Consider the following 21,412-nt stretch of genomic DNA (forward strand, 5'->3'; position numbering starts at 1 on the left):
AATCGGTACGTGAAACACCATCATTTGGAGAAATACCATCACCGACACTGGCAAGAACTGACCCAGCTCTGCTGACCCAGCTCTGCATACACTGGGACAAGGCTGTTCTAGCTGGACTCCAAACTCTCTCATCTAATGGTTGAATTCCACATTCAAAATTAAAATTTGCATGAAACAAATGTGTTTCCCTTAACAACTGTGACTTAGAATTAACTTAATACTACTATTAGGCTTGAGGCGAGCAAACTAGTAAGTTAACATCTCTAAGTAAATGAAATTCTGATGAACAGAAACATATTGACTATGGAACCTCAGACCTCAAAGCCCATCATACACAACAGATCAAATGAAAATCCTACTCTAAAAGCTGGCAAAAGAACTTCAAAAGGTGATGTACTCTGAATATTTTGCCTTGGTCATAGCATAAGTGTATTAATGTTTCCTAGACATGAAAGTCTGGTTGACTAAATAGCCATATTCCAGGGATGCTGAGCTTACATAAGCAGCACTGGCAATAGGGAACTGGTTGCATTATAAAGCTACTATTGGCAATTAAAATAATTCACTGTTGTGTGTAAAAATATTAAAATTTTTTTTTTAGGAGAAAATACCCAGTTACTTTTTTCAGCTCCGTTTTTTTCCCCCCTCACAGACCTCCATTTCTAAATCTTTCAGCTTGTCGATTCTGAATAACTTGGTTAAAAAAATGGTATTTAAAGGGTTTTGAGTTTAATGCAGGCCAATAACCTTGAATATTTTAAAACAGCAAGAAAGAAGCTTAACTGCACATTTCAGCAAGTCTAAAGAGACATACTTTGAAAGGTATTTATGGCTCGTGCCTCTTTATTGTCACATCTCAGGCTTTTAGAACCTTTGGTCTAAACCTAAAGGGAAATTTTTTCCCTTTGAACTAGGATACTTCAAATGGAAATTTCATTACTAACCTTAGAGAATTCAGTCTCCTCCAAACATCATCTGCTTTGTGAAAAAAAAAGTCAACTTGTGTTTGGATATAATTAGTGGGGTAACAGAAATGACAAGATCTGGCCTGCAGAGGTTATAGGACATTAACAAAAGATGACGTTGTAATGGTTTAAGCTTACCTGCTGGAGATACACCATACAGAAGGGAGCGTGAAGAAAACACAGAATATGCAATACTGACCTCACTGAGTTCATCTGATGGTCAGTAAACTCACATGAGTACATGAGTTTCAAGTTACATTTCTCAAGATATCTTCACATTTCTGAAAAAACACACTAAGAGATGTGCCTTTAGTATCTTCATCCCCCTCGCCTCTAACTAGCGCATTCCCCTGCAATTCAGTAGTGGAAAAACAATGTCTACTATGCAGCATACAAATTTAATATTTTTTAATAAAACATAAAAGATCTCTTTGATAATTCTGCAAAAAAGGTGTAGCTCTGATTGTCTTACTCTTGTGTTTGCCAACAGCTCTAAATGAGAGAGTTTCTTGGGAAGAAGAAGAAACTCCACCGCCCTTGTCCCACATGTTCTTTCTGCCTTTTGAACTCCAGCCACGTAAACTCATTCACAAGTTTATTCCATGCTTTGTTAGACCTTAAATGGTTAAACTGCTGCAGATCAAATGCTGGTCTCAGCCCCCACAATCTGCAAGAGAACATGGGTGCCGGTACAGAAGACAATTCAGGCTGCCACTATTGACTTCCAGCTAAGACAGAGGTGCTGCCAGGGGTCTGATATTTCACTATAAAAGATGGGAGTTGCATTTGTTGTTACACAAATGAGCTTTCTTTTTTCTTTTCTTTCAAAAATAGATTAAATGTTGATATCACTTTCCTGTGAGCTGAACTTTTGAGTAAAAGGTGAAAAACAACTCCTACAGTTGCCTTTCAAAATTACAAGGCTTCAAATCTCCTCCGCTGTGAAAGTCTTACCACAAAATTGGACTCGATTAACAGAGTCATCAAGTCAGGTTACTTGTTAACAGCAACATTTTTATATTTGTCTATCTTAACAGATGATCATCAGGTGACAGGAAATATGTTTTCATGGTATGTTTATGAAAGTTCTTACTGTACCTTTAACTTTAAATTTGCATTGATAGCTTCATTATGAAAAGGATCCAAATCGTCCCTGAAAAATTTTTTAATTTTTGTTTTTGTAAACCTTTTGTTTTAAGAACTGAGGAGTTTAATACAAAGACACAAAGTATTTCATATAAACACACAATAGTTGCACTTACTAAAATTCCTGTACCCAACTGCTCTATGGACATTTAGCTCCAAATGATTGGTTCTACCACAAGACTAAAAAAAAAAAAAAACCAAACCAAACAGTCCTCCTCTGTGATCTTCATAATCTTTTCAGTATATTGGCAGTTTATGCACTGAATAGAGTATGAGGAATTACTGAATTAATGAATTACTGCAGAGAGTTTACTAGGTTTTCAACTATATGGGATATATATTTACTTTATCTTTATTTGCCAAAATCACCATGTCCCTGAAAATTTTTATGAGATAAAGTGAATGAATAATGAAATTAATGTAACATTCTACATGTTTTTAAACACAATGAAGGTTCACTGCTTTCACAAGATCCGACCTCAAGATCCTTGCTGCTCCCTTAAATATTTCTAAATTAAAAAAAATCAAACCACGAACCTACATATTAGCTTTAAAGTGTGCTTTCAGGGTGTTAGAAATCCTTTCAAGATATTCTTGAACACACCAAGTTGTGTTTGCTTCTGTCCTGGTTTCAGCTAGGACAGAGTTAATTTTCTTCCTAGTAGTTGGTGTAATACTGTGTTTGGGACTTAGGGTGAGAGGAATGCTGGTAACACACTGATGCTTTGGTTGTTGCTGAGCAGCACTTACACTAAGTCAGGGACCGCTCATACTGCCCTGCCAGCGAGGTGGCTGTAGGTGCAGGAGAAGCTGGGAGGGGACACGGCCAGGACATCTGACCCCAACTGCCCAAGGGATATTCCACACCACACAACATCATGCTGAACAATGAAACTGGAGGGGAGTTGGCTGGGGTGGGGTGGTGAGCAACTGCATTGTGCATCACTTCGTTTGTATATTTTTATCATTATTATTTTCCCTTCCTTTTCTATCCTATCAAACTGCCTTTATCTCAGCCCACAAGTTTTACCCTTTTTCTCCCCCAATTCTCTCTCCCATCCCAGTGGGGTGGGGGGGAGTGAGCAAAGGGCTGTGTGGTGTTCAGCTGCCTGCCGGGTTAAACCACAACAGTCCTTTGAGGCACCCAACGTGGGTCACGGAAGGTTGAGATAACAACAGATCTGACCAGAGGGCGTTAAAACAAATTTGTTATAAGCATTCATTATATTAGTTTAATAGTCACTGGTCACAACGTTGATTTATTGGCTATCAGAGTTGTGCTATGTAACACCTTACGTGCTGTATATGCTCCCTGTTGTGCTGTTTATCACCTCTGGGGCCTGGATTAAGGTTATCATTTTGCTGTACTGTAGCACTGGCTTATATGATAAACTTACTGGTCGAGAGACTAATGTGGTATTTGTACTCAGCCTTGCCATTATCTCCATACTACAGGAACCATCTCTCAGCAACTATTAATAATCACACTCTTTGCCTTTTCTCCTCAGAGAGCCAATCTATGTGGAAGACAACGGGGGACACTTTCCCCCCTGCTCCTTCACCTTCCCCTTCTCCTCCAGGTCAGTTACAATAGCTCTTAAGAATTTTGAAAATCCTTGGGATGTCCAAACCAGCATGTTCCACAGGTTACCCACGAACGTGGAACACGCGCTGCAATCAAGCAAGCCAGGCAGTTAAAGCCACAACAGTTTCATTGAAGCAAGTAGTCCAGCAGCTAGTGGGACTACCTACACTTGCCTAGTGGGGAAGGACTTGGCCTAAATAGACAGAAGGTAGGCCTGTATTATCCTGGACCTTCTTAACATACACACATACAGATGAGCTGCAAAGTACGAGCCTTTCAATCATTTTAAATAGAATTAGATGACCTCTAATAAACCTCTTCTTAATATCATTAAAGACTGTTCATCCCTCTCTGTTCTAACCCTGTGGCCACATTAAGCATCAGTACCCTAAACAACTTCTTCACAACTGCAGCTATCTCAGTCTCTTCCCATCCCTTGTTCCTGGTCATCTCTTATTTGTTTAGAAGGTGCAACCAAAATAATCACTCCTGAATACTGGTCTGACTGCACCCCTCTGAAGCCCTGTACTGACTTCCAGTCATTCAGACTACTCATTTTAAACTTACTATTCCCTTCTTCCAGCTACAGCCAGCTCAAAAATAAGACCAACATTCAAAATACTCAGATTTTTCCTGTTCTGATATTCTCCAAAAGGAAAAGGGAGCTGCAAAAGCAAACAAAGAAGGAAGGAAGGATGACTAAAATGGAGAGACACACACATATGCCAAAGTGGCCCAAGGTAATCACCAGAGCTATGGGACCTCCCCCCAAAATCATGCCACACAATCAGCACAAGGGTCAAGCTCTTCTCCCGTCCCTGTGAATGGGAGGGATCCCCAATTCCACTGACACAGAGCTGCTCTTTCTGAAACATTATCTTGCATCTGAGAAAGTTTCCTTAACAAAGCCTTAGCTGAAAACAGTACTTCTCTATGGAAAGTTCCTCTGTTATTTTGTTGCGAAAATATCCAAGAATAATTCCTGAACACCTACAGTTTCTATGCCCTTATTTAATTCCCACCTGAACCAGTCTGCCTTCCTTCACTGAAGCACCACTGTCTGCTTCAATATTGTGCATGTTTTCTTGTTCCAGAAATGTTTCCCTCTTCCTTTCATGTCCCTGTGATGTGACCTTTTGCAAAAGCTATTTATCAGACTGCCTTCTTAAAACCATTCAAATCCTTTCTAAAATAAAATCGAAACCAAACCTACCTGTCGCTAGATTTTTTTTGGGGGGAAAAAAAAAAAAAGAGAAGTATATATGAAAAGAATGTTGCTAAAATGTGAAGAATTTAGATCTGGTTCTCCCACCAACATCCGTGTATCCACGTTCGGGTTGGAGCACTGTGCAAACAAAGCAGGCAGCACCAAATGGAGCACGTTCCCTGACCACTGTCCTTCCATTCACTGAACGGGGCAAAGGTCTCCAGGAAACAGCAATGTGAGCTCAGCTCATTAAAAACTCTATGAAAATGTATATCCTGAAGGGATGTTAAATTAGGCTTACACAGGCAACTTTGAGTCTGTGCTTCCTTAGAATTTTAGTGCTTAACCTTACAGCCCCAGCATTTCTTTAATGCAATTAAAAACAGAGGTATAGATATAACATACTGCTTTAGTTATAGTCTAGCAAAGAGAAAGAAAATAGGTGAGACAGATAAAGAACCCTGTAGGTAGCTTTCATTTTGATCTCCAGTCTCTCTCCAGCATTGCCAGCTTTTTGACATGCTCACAGCAGTAGAGGCTGTGTTCGTCCACATCCAGTTTAACTGAGAAGGGCTGGTAACACATTATTTTTAAAAACACACTTCAGCATCTGTGCATTTTTTAAAAAAACTGTAATCCATAAACATCCCTTCACTAAATATATCAAACATTAAACACACATAGGTAACCATATTAAACTTAAGCCATGCCCAAGTACAGAGTACACTCAATTTCCCTGATGCATTTAATTCAGTTTATGTGACTTTGTACATAGGTATAAAAAAAGGTATAAAAAAAAGATCAAGTCAACTACTACTGATGATTTCGCCTTCCACCATGCTAGTGCACATTATTGTGATGTGCAAATATTACTTTGATGGCAATTTTATATTTAAAAATGAAATTAATAGCTAACCTCAAAAGACTTACTATGCTTAATTTCATTTCACTCCCCAAATCATCCTTTTCACTCTACAATTTCTCCTCTAACTAAACTGAAAGAATCAGAGGTGTAACTATAGATCACAGATTAGCGGTTCAACGTTTTCTAGTAGTTAAAATGGGGCAGACACTAAAAGCAAGTTGACCCCAGAGAAAGCTGCTCCTCCCGTCATCTGTACAAGAGACTGCTGTGAAATGTTAATACTTATGAAGTCAAGGCTAGAGCTTTCTGTGCTTCTGGACAACTTTGCAGGGCTCTCCCAAAGCAGGACATCCCACCACCACTAAAAGCACTGTCAGGATGACCTCACACCTTCCCCAGCTGCATTCACTGAGGTCAGTGATGGGTAAGGTAGGAGGACACAATGCTGTCCCAGGAATCCCTCACAAGACACCATCCCCTTCACACCTAGGACAAGTCGGGGAAGCGCAGAGGCTTGCCTGGGCTACACAGCCACCCAGATTCAATGGAAGATCCTGGAAACAGGATCATGTTAACATCTTTGATTCCATACATACTGACTTGTGTTGATGGAGAAACAGCTTGTTTTCTTCCCTAATGCAAGCATCACAAAGCAGACACAAAACCCAGAGAGACCACACACTACTTGCACCTCCACTTCAAACGTGATTTACTTGGAGCAAGGAAGGGCGGTTTCACAACTCAGCAGCCAAATGAGAATTTGTCCTACTTCCCCTATTTTTATTGCTGTTTTGCAGCAATGAGTAATGCTGTCTCCAAGAAATGGAAGTGAAAGCTACTCTGTTCTTGTCAGAATAATAATGGATATTGTGTTGGCAACTGCCCTCCTGTGCTGCACAACAGCATAAATAAAGGAACTGGGAAAAGCCAACAGTACTATAGTAAATAAAGTGGGTAAACTCATCTGCTTGCAAATAAGGGATAACCTCTATTGTTTGGTGTTTCAGCCCAGACAACAAGAACAGGATAAACGCTGTCTGAATCAGAAGTGAGTCAACTCCACTGATCCTCAACGATGGAGAGAGGTTTTAGGGGTCCTCAAGGATCGGTTCTGTGACCAGTTCTATTCAATATATTCATTAATGACTTGGATGAGGGATTAGAGTGCGCTGTCAGCAAGTTCGCTGATGACACAAAACTGGGAGGAGTGGCTGATGTGCCGGAAGGCTGCGCAGCCATTCAGAGAGACCTGGACAGGCTGGAGAGTTGGGCGGGGAGAAATTTAATGAAATATAACAAGGGCAAGTGTAGAGTCCTGCATCTGGGCAAGAACAACCCCATGTACCAGTACAAGTTGGGGGCAGACCTGTTGGAGAGCAGTGTAGGGGAAAGGGACCTGGGGGTCCTAGTGGACAACAGGATGACCATGAGCCAGCAGTGTGCCCTTGTGGCCAAGAAGGCCAATGGCATCCTGGGGTGTATTAGAAGGGGTGTGGTCAGCAGGTCGAGAGAGGTTCTCCTCCCCCTCTACTCTGCCCTGGTGAGGCCGCATCTGGAGTATTGTGTCCAGTTCTGGGCCCCCTCAGTTCAAGAAGGACAGGGAACTGCTAGAGAGAGTCCAGCGCAGAGCCACGAAGATGATTAAGGGAGTGGAACATCTCCCTTATGAGGAGAGGCTGAGGGAGCTGGGTCTCTTTAGCTTAGAGAAGAGGAGACTGAGGGGTGACCTCATTAATGTTTATAAATATGTAAAGGGCAAGTGTCAAGAGGATGGAGCCAGGCTCTTCTCAGTGACATCCCTTGACAGGACAAGGGGCAATGGGTGCAAGCTGGAACACAGGAGGTTCCACATAAATATGAGGAAAAACTTCTTTACGGTGAGGGTGACCGAACACTGGAACAGGCTGCCCAGAGAGGTTGTGGAGTCTCCTTCTCTGGAGACATTCAAAACCCGCCTGGACGCGTTCCTGTGTGATATGGTCTAGGCAATCCTGCCCCGGCAGGGGGATTGGACTAGATGATCTTTCGAGGTCCCTTCCAATCCCTAACATTCTGTGATTCTGTGAAAGATGTCAACAAGCATTACATATTTGCTCCTTATGGCTTGGATTCATTTACAGTTTCTACTCACAGAGACTACACAAATTTGAACATGGAAGACTTGCCTTCTTTCTTGGTTTATAAAATGGATCATCTTTGGAATGTTCCTCACTACAGAGCACTAACTGTGAAACGTGGTGCAGCTCTTCCTCGTGATGAGCCATTATCTGTCTGGCTGAATGGACACATTAGAGGCCTCTGCAGCCTGAGCTCTGGGCTAGCGGGATGCGAAGCCATTCTGGAGTGAATGGTATCTGAATGCAGAGTGAGAAGTTATTCAAGACAAGAAAGAGTTTCAGAAGGTGGTCCCTAATGATGGAGGTCTTCAGTGAACAGCTGATGAGTACCAATAACTTTATGCATTCAATTTACAATCTTTCTGAACTTCATACAGGACCCTCTATTTTTCTAAGCAGCAAGCACTCTTAATGCTATCAGGGAAAGAATATTTTTGTCACTTAAAAAAAGAGTGACTTAACAGAATCATAGGCACATAATCCATTGGTCTACCATACAGCTGTTCATGTTTTTAATATTTAGGCACCAGAAACCAGCAACAGAAACCACTACAGCAGGTGACCAGGAGAAGAAAAGCTCTTGAGGTACACAGCATGAGGATTACCCTTGGCGGTTTTGGTACGATTATTGTACGCCACCACTCTGCTCTCAGGACAGAGGTTTCCCACAACTTCACAGGGGCCAGAACCCCCTTGCAGAAGCCAGTCTGACCCTTGGCAATGTCTCCACATTGGCTACCTGGCTCTGTCAGGGCTTCCTCCACTGTCACCCTCCAGAGAGACACATCTTCATTTGTATTCAAAACCTATTTCATGCCAGACTCCACAATTCTACACACAGCTTTTGGGGGATATTCCTGGGAGAGCAAAGCTACCAAAAAGTGCCCCGATTTCTCCTTTCCTGCAAAAGGATTCAGTTGTCTTTGACATCAGTTGTTAGTTTCTAAAACAATTTCTCTTTATTGCTGCTCACATCACATGGGGCCTTGATTCTTTTTCATACTCACTATGCCTGTTTAAAACCCACAGATATACATTGAGATCTGATCATCTGACACTTTCATTAAAATATACATTGACAGAATTGAAAAAAAAAAAATTAAGTGCACATACCCACGCACCTACCCATGATTTCACTAAGAATTGGTCTAGTTTAAAAAACTGAAAAAAGTAATTTTGCTTTTTATTCAGCTCTTTGTTTTCATACAGAAGACTCACTCAAACACATTATTTAGTTAAACAAACTAAACATATTGTTGTCTCATCTGCAAAACCAACTAACTGTAAAAGCAGAGAAATGCATTTTTTCCTGTCTTTACACTAATACTAGCTATTATATATAACAATGCATAGTTTAAAATAATACGAATAATATGTAATCATGTCTGAGGACACGTTTGTCTCCAAGAGAAATTAATTTTCAAGAGGAACACATTCATCCACTGTGCCATTACACAACCCAAATACATTACATATTTTATTACCTTTATTCTGGATGGCCCATAATGTGAATACTGATTATATAGCTAAGGCACATGAAGAATCACAGCCACTTCTTTTCTTTGCTCCCAAGGAGCACAGTGAATGTCTGGGCCTGACATATTTATCACAGGGAGTCCAATGCTATTGCTTGGCCAAATTCACTGTATATTTCTTTGAGCTTAGGGATATGCCATAATACATGAAAGGAGGACTCAGAAATTCAGCCACAGTATATTTCAAAAGGCCACAAATTTTGTGGCAAGTTTTTCTTAAGAGTAAGTGACCAGTGTTCAAAAGGCCCAGGACATTAATGATTAAGGACACAATTTTTCAACTACAGTTTTTGTGACTAATTTATTATGGTATTTAGCTGAACACTTGTGTTTCTGGCTGCTTAAATACACAAACCAAATCCTGCATGCTTCCCTTAACTTGCACATCGCTCCACACTTTTTTCTTCACAAGCTGACTAATGACATTACTGTGATACCATTATGGAGAGAGCAAAACATACCGGTCAGAGCACAAAATAAGAAATGGGACCCTCAGATTCCATATCAAGCTCTGCCCTGATTCGTGGTGTAACCTTAGGAAAGTATTTGAGAGATCAGCACTGGCTTTTGATGCAAAGATCTAACGATATTTGAACTCAATTTACTTTTCCCCCCATACATACACAGGTTATGAAAGTTCACTACTTTCCATAAATTATATAAGATTATATAAGTTTTGAGTAATCTGCCGTAGTAATATGAAAAAGTATACACTGTAATAATGCGGACATTTAATGCTAAGCGTTACCTGTTTATTTCAGGGAAAACTGGTGAGCAGTTTAATGCTTCCAAGATTGTTGGGGTCAAGCTCATTTTCAAAAATTTACCTGTCTTTGATTTCCCTTCAGCAAAATGGGAGCATTCACCAATACAGCTGATATCTCTAACCTGTACTTTACAGTGAGTAACACTGACATATTTTATTATTACTTGCAGAATTTCCCATAATGTTAATGGAAAAGGCAAAATGTTTCAGAAAAGTAGAAGTGTTCAAATGCACATAATGCAACATGCTGCCAGAAGTGTCATTCATTAATATTTATTAGGCAAGCAAATATCTTTGGATGAAGAGTAATATAAAAACATCATCAACATACTTGTCCCTGTAGAATATTTCTATGTGAGCCATATTAGGAACTTCCACTAATCCAAACCTCTAGAGGCATTTTAGCTACTAAACTGGATGAATTACAGAATCACAGAATCAACTAGGTTGGAAGAGACCTCTGGGATCAGAGTCCAACCTTTGATCTAACACCACTATGTCAACTAGATCGTGGCACTAAGTGCCACGTCCAGTCTTTTCTTAAAGACCTCCAGGGATGGCGACTCCACCACCTCCCTGAGTAGCCCTTTCCAATGTCTAATAACCCTTTCAGTGAAGAAATTTTTCCTGATGTCTAACCTGAACCTCCCCTGGCAAAGCTTGAGGCTGTGTCCTCTAGTCCTGTTGCTAGTTGCCTGGGAGAAGAGGCCGACCCCCATCCCACTACAACCTCCCTTCAGGTAGTTGTAGAGAACAATAAGGTCTCCCCCCTGAGCCTTCTTTTCTTCAGGCTAAACAACCCCAGTTCCCTCAGCCGCTCCTCATAGGACATACCCTCTAGACCCTTCACCAGTTTCGTTGCCCTCCTCTGGACTCGCTCCAGCACCTCAATGTCTTTCTTGAAGTGAGGGGCCCAGAACTGGACACAGTACTCTAGGCGTGGCCTCACCAGTACCGAATACAGGGGGACAATTACTTCCCTAGTCCTGCTGGCCACACTAATCCTGATACAAGCCAGGATGCTCTTGGCCTTCTTGGCCACCTGGGCACAATGCAATTAAGTCACTCCTGCTCAGTTACATTCATTACATGACAGAATTTTCTTCCTTGAACTCTCTAAACAAAACTTTTTGTTCACAAATATCCTACTAGCAACTTTGCTAGTAGTCTTTCCAATGACTTCAAGTAAACAAAAAGTTCCCCTGAATATTACTTTATTTGCCCATTTGGAAGTTCTACCTCCTTACCAGCCTCAGCCCCTCACTTTCTCCGTATTTCAACCAAATCTCAGACGTAGTTTAACAGTGTAAGTGGATAAAGCCAGAAACAACGTACAGCACAGGCTGAACTGGATGCATAGGTGATCCTCACTGCCAGCAACCAACAGATCTCCTCATGTACAGCCAGCCGTGGAGCACAGTAACACCCACCTGCATTTAATGACTGTTACATTAGTCAAATCCTCTGTGGAACATGCATTGCATTAAGCTCCTAATTACTTGTTTCAACTGAAATGCTTTGACGACTGTTAAAACATTGAGAAATGATAACATAACAGAAGCTCGCAGGAAATGTTATTCTTAACACTCAAGAGATTATTGATACCTCTACTAAGGAGCAGCAAAGTAACAGAGCTCCAGCCTTAACTTAGGCAGACCTGTCTCTCAATTAAAACAAGAGTAAACATTCTAACCGCAGCAAAAGACCACATCCATCACCCCCAAGAATGCTTCAATTAACACAACCATGGACCCCCATGGTTGAACGTGGTATTTCAAATAGAATTCATGAGCTTTTTAATTTATGATAGGTTATTGGATAACTCTTGTTAATTATAGCTACACAATGTCAAAATTAATGATTTTCCCACCCTCTTTCAACTTGAGAATGAATTCATAACTTATATCAAGACTCGAAAGATGTGCAATTAATATTGTCAGCAACCACTTCACAAAAGAGATTTGTTAAAGGCAGGCATGTGGACTCAATTAGTGCATCAATTAATGCTGCTGTTACTTGATCTATAAATTATTGAAAAACTCATAACTACTGCAAGGAAACAAAGCAAATCCACTCCCTGTCAATGTAATAAGCTCCTGACCGTGCCCCTCTTTCATTACTCTTTAGTTCTAATCTGAATTTTGCTGGATTCCATGAATCTTAGCTATGTAATCAGAAAAATAAATGAACCTAAACCAATCTGACAACTTGCAATGCCTCATTACAGTGATGATGCTTTAATTGTTGTTAGCTGATTGTAATGTAAAAAAAAAGTTCAATAATAATAATTTTAAAAATAATTAAAAAAACCCCAACCATCATTGTTCATAGCATTAATTTAAACTGAAGTTCCAATCTGGAAATGAACCTGTAAAAACAGCATTGAGATTTCTACGTATCAGCAAAATTGCAACTTTCACATCAACCAGAAACCTTCATCCCACTCTCAAAATTTAGTACTGATTAGTCCAAAGATTAGATTCAAATGAGGTCTACAAAATCCGAAACAGGACTTGGGTAGCATAAGGCATGTATGATGAAAACTGGAAGTGACAAAACATAACCTTGTTTAAAGGCTGCTTATCCCCAAAGGCTTTTAAACTAACTAGGTACCTCCTGTTTGATCTTAGTATGACTAGAGTTTTGCTTCTGGGGATGCAAAGGTTTCCCTTCAGATAGTTAGACAGACTCCACTCTCTCATTAGAGTTTAAAAGACTCAGGAAATAGATGTGACTCTGCCAGAGGCCCAACCTGATACACATGAAGGGTCCCGGAGCCACTGCACTCCTTTTAATTAGTAGTCAGACAGTTAAAATGGGACACTTCGACTTTTTGCCATCCTGATCACAAAAGGATCAAACTCGCATCTTCTACCACCATGAAAGCACTGCCAGGCAATGCCCCCTGCTCGCTGGTGCAAGCAGGGCAGTTCCTTACCTGGCACTGAACAGCTCCCTGAGCAGAGTCTGCTCTCGCTCTCCCTCCTCAACAGCTTCAGAACTCGCATAGTTGTTCAGTCAAAGCACCCAACTCATGGCTGTGAGAAGGCACCTAGCTCTAGAGACACAGCCCATCACACCCCCTCTATGTTTCACTTTCCTACTGGCTAGTTATGGCAATCCCCACCTTGGCAGTTTGCCTACTGTGAAATCTATTGCCAAATGCCACGTGTTTCCCATGCATTGAAGTGAAAACCTATTAAATAAGGGAATTTCACCCAGGGGGATCCTTAGCATCAAAGATCGTTATGCTGATTGTCAACATGCCTGAGCTCTTCTTTGTATTTTGCTTCCCTTGTTAAAAGTCGCTGTCATTTTGAAAATTGACTCTAAAGTCTTAATACAACTCCATACAGGGGATATAATGAGAGAAGACTTTGAAAAAAATCCTAAGCTTCCAATAGAATAATTACAGAATTTAAGTGCAAGAGGAAGAAATCAAATCCCCAGAAAAGTCTCCTGGCCTCCCCCAAGCAGATGCAGATCCGCATTCAAATCTGGTAGCCCGGCTCACATCTTCACTGACCTCCCATTTCAGTTTTCCTGTTTATTTTGCAAGGAAGGGTTTTCCAAGGCAGTTATCAGTGTGGATTCAACAACACAACACATTTCCCCCTGAGAGGTTTCTAAATCAATTTTAATTCCGATAGGCTCAAGTAAATGTTTTGAATTTGATTCAATAATCCACACACACTTATAAATGGCTTTCCCCCCATGTACTACAAGACAAACATGGTTTATGTTTCTAACAACTTTGGCTAACAAAAAACTCTCATTTCCTAACCTGAATGGTACAAAAACATAATGTTTATTCACCTTTCAACGAACCAAATGACTTAAATGAAATAAAATCAGATTTTAAGACCACTATTTCAATCATTAATTCTCTAAATGCTTCTTAAAGAACATGATTTTTTGCAAAGTCACAAAAAAAAAAATCACCAAAAATTCCTAGAATAGAGCTTTCTAAATCTCCTAAGAATTTTACATGATTTCCTTTTAGAGAGCAGTATGAAACCTCTTCAGGATGTCTTTTAAAATTTAAGCAAGTTCTCAAAAAAGGTAATTACAGCACAGTTACTAGTAGATATCAGTCAAGAGTGGCGTGAAGATTAGGGCTGGAGATGGGGAACGGCAGAAATATAATCTCCTCTAATAGCACAGAGTGTGCTGTAAGCTTGTAAGATGGAGTAATGTGTAGGAAGGAGGGCGGTGGAGGTCAGGGTGAAACACGGGTCCTCAGCTGGTAAGCACCTTCACGGGACACTGAGCAAAAAGTGACAATCTGGTGGGGAACGGAGGTGCTTGGCTCACCTCCGTTTTTGTAACTGTCTTAAAGTCAGTTAAAACTCCTACCCTGTGCTGGCAGCATGAGCAGGTAGTGTTTCCAGAGCCCACTGAATTCTGGATCCATCAGACCAATATTGACTGAATAAAAGGCAAAATTAGTACTTGATTTTTAATAGCCTATTTTTAATATTATCCAGGGTGATAAGGTTAACATAGAAAATTACAATTTGATATTATTGTGTTAATATTGAACTTACCTATCATACATTAGAGTTTCGCAGCTGCGATTCTACTTAAATAGCAGCTACTGAGAGGATTTCATATGTAAGTTCTTGTCCTAACTGTAGTAATAATCCTTCAATGTTAGAACAGAATACCATCTTATAAACCAGCTCTGATGACAATGGAGAGGGACTGAACAGTTGACCATGACTAGAAAGCTTATGGCTGTAACAACACTGTGCCTAATGAGAAATGTTTTAAATAATCTCTTGTAAGAGAATGGCTTTGTACATGACTACACAGAGAGATAAGTATTCCCAACATATAAATTAAATATTTGGTAAAATCTGTAACTTTGCAGGAGCATTAATGCCATACGCCCTATTTGCAGCAGAAATCAAACTATTTCCCTGTCACCAAAAAATCAGTAATCTACACAATTGAGCCTAAAAGCAATTATAAGAAAACCTAAAGAACTTCAAATACACATCCTACCCTGCTGCATGGAGTTAGTCCACCCCAGTGGCAGGACTTCACATTTGCCCTCATTGAATATCATGAGAATCCTCCTGGACCTTTCCTCTAACCTGTCCAGGCTATAAAATTGTTTGACTAATGCTGTTACAGTGCCTTTAACTCAAGATAGGCACTATACCACAAATGTACAAGTCACATCATCTGAATAACAACATTTTCTTTTGAGCCATTCTACTTCAACAGGAACATCAGCTTCCATTTATCACACAACATTCTATCATGTTTTATATTCACATACCTTACAACTCCTAGAAATTAAGCTTTGTAGTATTTCAACACTTCAAATAAAAAACACTACCTTACTATATCCTTATACAGACATAGAGAGATTTAAAGATCTAACTGACACTACACACGAAATCTTGCTGAGATCTGGAAAGAACTATGTCCTGTGCTTTAACTCCATACTAATCCTTACCCCCTTTGAGTCACCCCAGATCTTCCGCATGGGATACACCTGTGGGACAGCTGTTCCATTAAAAAGTTATTATGAAAGTTACTGCTCCTTGTCAGCACAGTACTGCCAACTGCAGATGACAGGAGAACTATCAGAACAGTAGATAATACAGCAAAAGTGGCCCCTCCCTGCTCTGGATGGAAATGGCTGCATGGCTCTTGTGGAAGTACAACAAAACCTGATTCACTGGAAACACTCTAGAGCCATAATTTCTGTTTATGAAGCAGACCGTTTTTTTGGGAATACTCAGTTCCATTGCATAATCAAATTCATTGACAAGTAACATTATTGGCACAGGTTGCCCAGAGAAGCTGTGGCTGCCCCCTCCCTGGCAGTGTTCAAGGCCAGGTTGGATGGGGCTTGGAGCAACCTGGTGTGGTGGAAGGTGTCCCTGTCCATGGCAGGGGGGTTGGAACTAGATGGTCTTTAAGGTCCCTTCCAACCCAAACCATTCTGTGGTTAGAAACTTCATGTTAGTGCTTTCTATCTGTCACTGCTCACACTTAATGAACTTGGGGAAAACCAAGAAAAAAGTAGTTCCCCATTTTTCATATGTTCGTCATCATCATAGAATCATTTTGGCTGGATCATTCACACTATACAGGAGAAGGCTCATTTGTTGAAATATATGCAAATACATACAAATCAATGACAAGTAAATGAGCACACCAAGCTTCTTTTGACTTCCATTACATGGGATTTGAATCACAAACACTGTCTGAACTCTATACCTTGTCTGTATAAAGCGTTCACTGTACTGCGAGGCATTCGGATGGCTGGATGTGATCCGATGCACTCAGACTCACACATACAATACAGAACAAGATTAATCCTCGAGATGTGCTGCTGCCATACACTGTCCCTTCCAGTTCCTCAGATACTTGTACATGCCGCAGGCAGCTCTGATCGCTGCCACACAGCATATTTTGTACTTCTCAGCAGTAAATCCCAGAATTTCCATTTGGGGGAAAGAATCAGATTTTGTGCAGAGAAGCATTCAGTTATGATGATTTATGAAAATGTTTTTAGAATTGGATGCTGAATATTTTATTATCATCAAGTTCCTAAAACAGTTGTTTGCTGTTGTCAGAAGTTTCACCCTCCAGCAGAAGAAATAACAGACACATCATAAAGATGTTGTCTGTATTGCAAAGAACTGACATTTTTTAATTTCCTGCCTGCCCAAAAGTACTGAATGATCACACAACCAAGCCATCTTTATTTTCTTTACTTGCCTCGAACATCTCTCTCAGATCACATTATCATTTACATCAAAGTCCCTCAATTTTTGCCTTTCTAAACTACAGCTTTATCTTAAATGAATCTTTTTTTCCTTCTGAGTTTAGGCCTAGAGTAGTCATAAGGATTCTAAACCATCTTCCTAAACAAATACATAAATTTTTTTAATTGCTGTGTCTTTTTTAAAATATGCTAATATGAAGATTTCTGATACCAAAGTTAAGAGCAAACACCAGGCTTTAATTACCGGTTTGGTAGAATTGCCATAGTAAAAGGTATAGCTGCCCAGAAGTCGAACAAGTTATTTATCAGATATCTAAGATGAGTAAAATTTGCAACACGCACATGTATGAGCAAAGATAAGAATTTTTGTCTTAAAAAAATGCAAAAAAATCCTCAGAAGTAAACAGCTAAATTATACACCCACAAAAAGAAACAGAATGGCAAACTGAAAAGCTGACATGAAAGTTCAAATCTTGCTGCCTCAAGTATTAAAACTATTCAGTATTGTTTTTTGGTTTTGTTTCACTTTATTTGAGCAATTCATATTAAATTTATTTCCAATCTCAAGTTCATTACCTGTATAGGTTTAAAAAAAAAAAATCAAAGACAGATACACAGAACAACATGAATTACCACTAGAATTCAAGGTCTTGGCCTCCAAGTTTATCACTACTTAAAAACATAAGCAATAAAAATAATAATAAAAATTTAAGGATAAAAATCCCTACTAAAAATCTTGCAGCACTCGTATTCATAAGCACCAATTTATATAGTTCCATTTCTCATGCTTATCAGTCCAAATAACTGCCCTAAAATCTGATGCAAAATTGTAAATACAAATATGAACTTATCCAACAATGGATTTATTCATAGCTTCTCCTTAATTTTGAGTTTTCCTCCTCCTCATTTATATTTCCTTTACCAGATTACAGTTAATCTCTCTATAGATTCTTACTGAGTTCCCTGTAACTTCACAGTGTGTCAGTAAGATTCAATATCCAGTAACAGAAAGTATATCTAAGCTCTGGTTAGTTCAACACAAAGTAGAAACACAGCCTTTAGAAGAAAAGTTACTATCAACGGAGGAAAAAAAAAAGTCATCTTTTGCTGAGAGTAATTTTTAAAATTGCATTTCCATTTGTGAAACAGTTCCAACACATGTATAGAGTAAAAATTAATGAACTGTAAAACATAAGTTCTTCCTTACATTTTAAATATATTTTGATATATTTTTAGTGTCAGAGAATCAAATCCCATGCTCCCATACCAGACTTCCACTGGGCTTAACAAATTTTACTTTCACTGAGGGCACAGATAACAGAAGAATCACAGATGCATAAAAGGTGGTTGATGTAGGAGCTGATTAAAGTACAAAATACATATGAATAAAGAGAAATTAGTCACTACCTTTCTTTTTGGAGTCTTTCTTTGTGCTGGTTTTAACAGCCACTTGAAGTTCTGTCTCAGTTGACATCCTATATCCTTAGTCCTCTTCACACAGATCCAGGATCTCGGTCAGGCTCATTTAGAACGTCTCTTCAAGAGAATAATTCAGCCTTTCAGATACTATAACCCAAACAGTTCATCTCATTGACTCCTTTCGAGTGCTGTTAAAGAAGGAAACAAAAAGTAACGATCATTTTCTGAGTTTAAAACATAAAAAAAAAAAGCCATTCCAAGCTTACTGAGAAAGAAACCTATGAAGTTCTCTGTCTACAGAGTTAATTGCCCACAATTTTAGATGCTTAAACACAGTCATCTAGTCCTCTTTGAGATGTTTTGGCATATCTGAGATTATCTTCACAGGCTAGAGACACCACACAAGGGGTACAGAAGACCTGTACTCCTGCACCAGCAGCTGGAGGACAAAGACTACGATTCGGGAAGTAGTAGGAAATGTCACCAACAGCAAAAAAATCTGCAAGGACTCAATTCTTAAATGCAACAATTCCAAGATATTAATTTCAGATTTTTACTCCTCAAATGCTCTTTCAATGCTTTCGTTCTCTATTAAATACGAAAGAAAAATGTATTCATTACTCATACTGAGAACATCATACTTCACCACTCCTCTTGCTTATTACAATGTTCCCAGTATAAAAGAATCTGCCTCCATGCAAACAAGGCTGTAATTCTTAACGCCAATCTAGTAGTTTTTCTTGCAAAGGACACTGAAAACACAGCTAATTAAACCTTACAGTTTCTACAAAGTACAGATGGGCTAGGACTGTTTACATGGGACAAAAAGATAACATTTAGGGAGCAAGCTACAGCTTTACATGACATGTATTTGTTGGGGAGATACAGAAATGTACCGGCTGCGAACCCACGGCAGCCGCTGCGGAAACGTGCTGGAGCAGCATGAGGGAGGCAGGCTGGGAGACTGGGGATGTGGAGGCGAAGAACACACAAAGAATAAGCCACCAAGCAAAGAATAAACCATTACTCCAATTCTTACTGCTGGTCCTTCTTGCTTTGAAGGATGAGCCACCTACTTCATGCAGTCTGTTGAGGGCAGAGGACCACACCGTCCTGAAGCCATTTGTCATAATGTTCCCTCACTAAATGCAGCTTCTTACTGCTCTTTTCTTTTTGTGAAAAAGTTCTCATTATTAGCACAATTACAGTGAAGTCCATCTGGCCTGTCTGAACAGCTGCCCAGTTATTAAATAAGCATTTAATAAAGAAATTAACCCAGCATATCAGCTGGTTAGTTGGCCAGATATTAACTCCAGTTATATTTATTTACTAATGTCCCTTCTCTGTAATTTAAGAAAGTAATACGCTGCAAACATTGAAATAATTTTGACAGCTGAAATCACTTTTCACAGCAAGGGCTGTGAACTCACTAGTACTTTCAAATCCAGGCTCTTTTAACATTTTTAAAATGCTTCAGTAATATTACACTGCCATGAACCATCGGAAGTGATTTAATATCGCTGAAGTGTGTCAGGGGCTTTCTTTAATAAGCTCTTCAAATTTGTATGTGTATTATAGAATATTCAAAGATAGCTTTTCAAAATGTGCTGAGCTGATTTTGAAATACAAAATTCCCTGTTCCTACTCTATGGAGTCTGAGTAAGTGCCACATAGCAAAAAGGAGGAAGAATAAAGCAACCTAAAAATCAAAGTTGCAGTGCTTGCTAAATACACCTTTGTGGAATACCCGAATAAACAAAAAGCATTTTGATTAACATTATTAGTTAAGAAAACAGTAGAAAAGGACGAAGCAAATGAAGGTTGATCAAAGAGAGAAAAGGAAGAAGATAACAGCCCCAAAACTGACAACCTTTCAGGACCTAAAGCGCTCTTTGGACAGGTCCATGGACAAGGAGACATCTCTCCCCCAAACACGGCCATGGGGGGACACCACGTGCAGTGACCGCCGGGCCCTGGCACAGACCAACGCATCCACCGTGCTGCGAGGGAACCACCTCACCCTGCCATCGATGGAGCTGCTCTTCACTCACGCTTGAAATCCCCCAGCAAACAGGGAGGAAAGCGCTGCAGAGAGCAGATGTCCCTCGCAACCCCCATCTCCTTCCCCTCCCCCTGCACACAACCCAATTTAATAATATTTAGTTTTACAGCACAGTAGGGATGCATCAGTCTTTACAGCTCAATGGCACTTACTTAAAGCATCTCTCAAGTCACAGCTGGATTGACAGTTTATTTTTCTAGAATTTGGATTTATATTTACCTAAAGGTCAACTGCATAACTTCATAAGAAGCGCTAACATGAACTATCTAACAAAAGGAAAATATTTATAATAGGTCCATTTATTAAAAACAATGAACAACAACAAAAAAAAAAGGAAAAAAAAATAAAAAGAAATACAAAATACCCCCAGAGTCAAGAGTTAAGCAAGTTTTAATGTCTTAGAAGACTGTTGTGGGTACAAAGCATCAAGAAAGTCATCTCCTGTTGTCAGCTACTTTCAACAGGATAGCTGAAATAATAGCATCTGAATGGCACTGAATATTTTAAAATAACAACATATGACTGCTATCTCATTTGAAACTCTCCAGAAAAGCTATATCCCCTTGAGGCTATCCCGCTGAGTAATATTTTTTAAAATAAATGCACGTCTTTTTTTGGACAGGTTCACATATTGATTTACTTTAAAACCTAATCAGGTCATACTCTCGCAGGCTCATAGATCCTTGAATAAAGTAATAGGTATCTTTGCAAAGGAGCACATAAACATCTGTCAGATGCAAGCTATCGTTCAAACTGAATTTGCTACAGAGACAATTCCTCCGAAAGTACAGGTCTTTATGTAAGCTACATTAGTAAACTTCCACATACTGCCCATATTTCAGCCGTTTATTACCCAGATGAGAATGGCAGTCAATCTGCTCTTCACCGCAACAGCTTTTATTGTCTCCTCCAATCTAGGTCACCGTTGTTAAATACTACGCTCTTCCAACTCTGGGAAGTACTGCAGCATGTGTTTTATCAATGAGATGCTATTTTC

General features: G+C 39.7%; 1 protein-coding gene across 1 annotated transcript in view; it reads right to left on the minus strand.

The window, feature by feature from the left end:
• Positions 1-21,412, minus strand: part of DAB1 (DAB adaptor protein 1) — a 345,879-nt gene that overhangs the window by 100,836 nt on the left and 223,631 nt on the right. Inside the window, exon 3 of the mRNA XM_068406705.1 lies at positions 18,342-18,541. Within this exon, the coding sequence (XP_068262806.1) occupies positions 18,342-18,408 (67 nt within the window). The 5' untranslated portion in view covers positions 18,409-18,541. The remainder of the gene's footprint in view (positions 1-18,341; positions 18,542-21,412) is intronic.

The sequence above is a fragment of the Nyctibius grandis genome, chromosome 8 (assembly GCF_013368605.1).
Source record: "Nyctibius grandis isolate bNycGra1 chromosome 8, bNycGra1.pri, whole genome shotgun sequence".
NCBI lineage: Eukaryota > Metazoa > Chordata > Aves > Nyctibiiformes > Nyctibiidae > Nyctibius > Nyctibius grandis.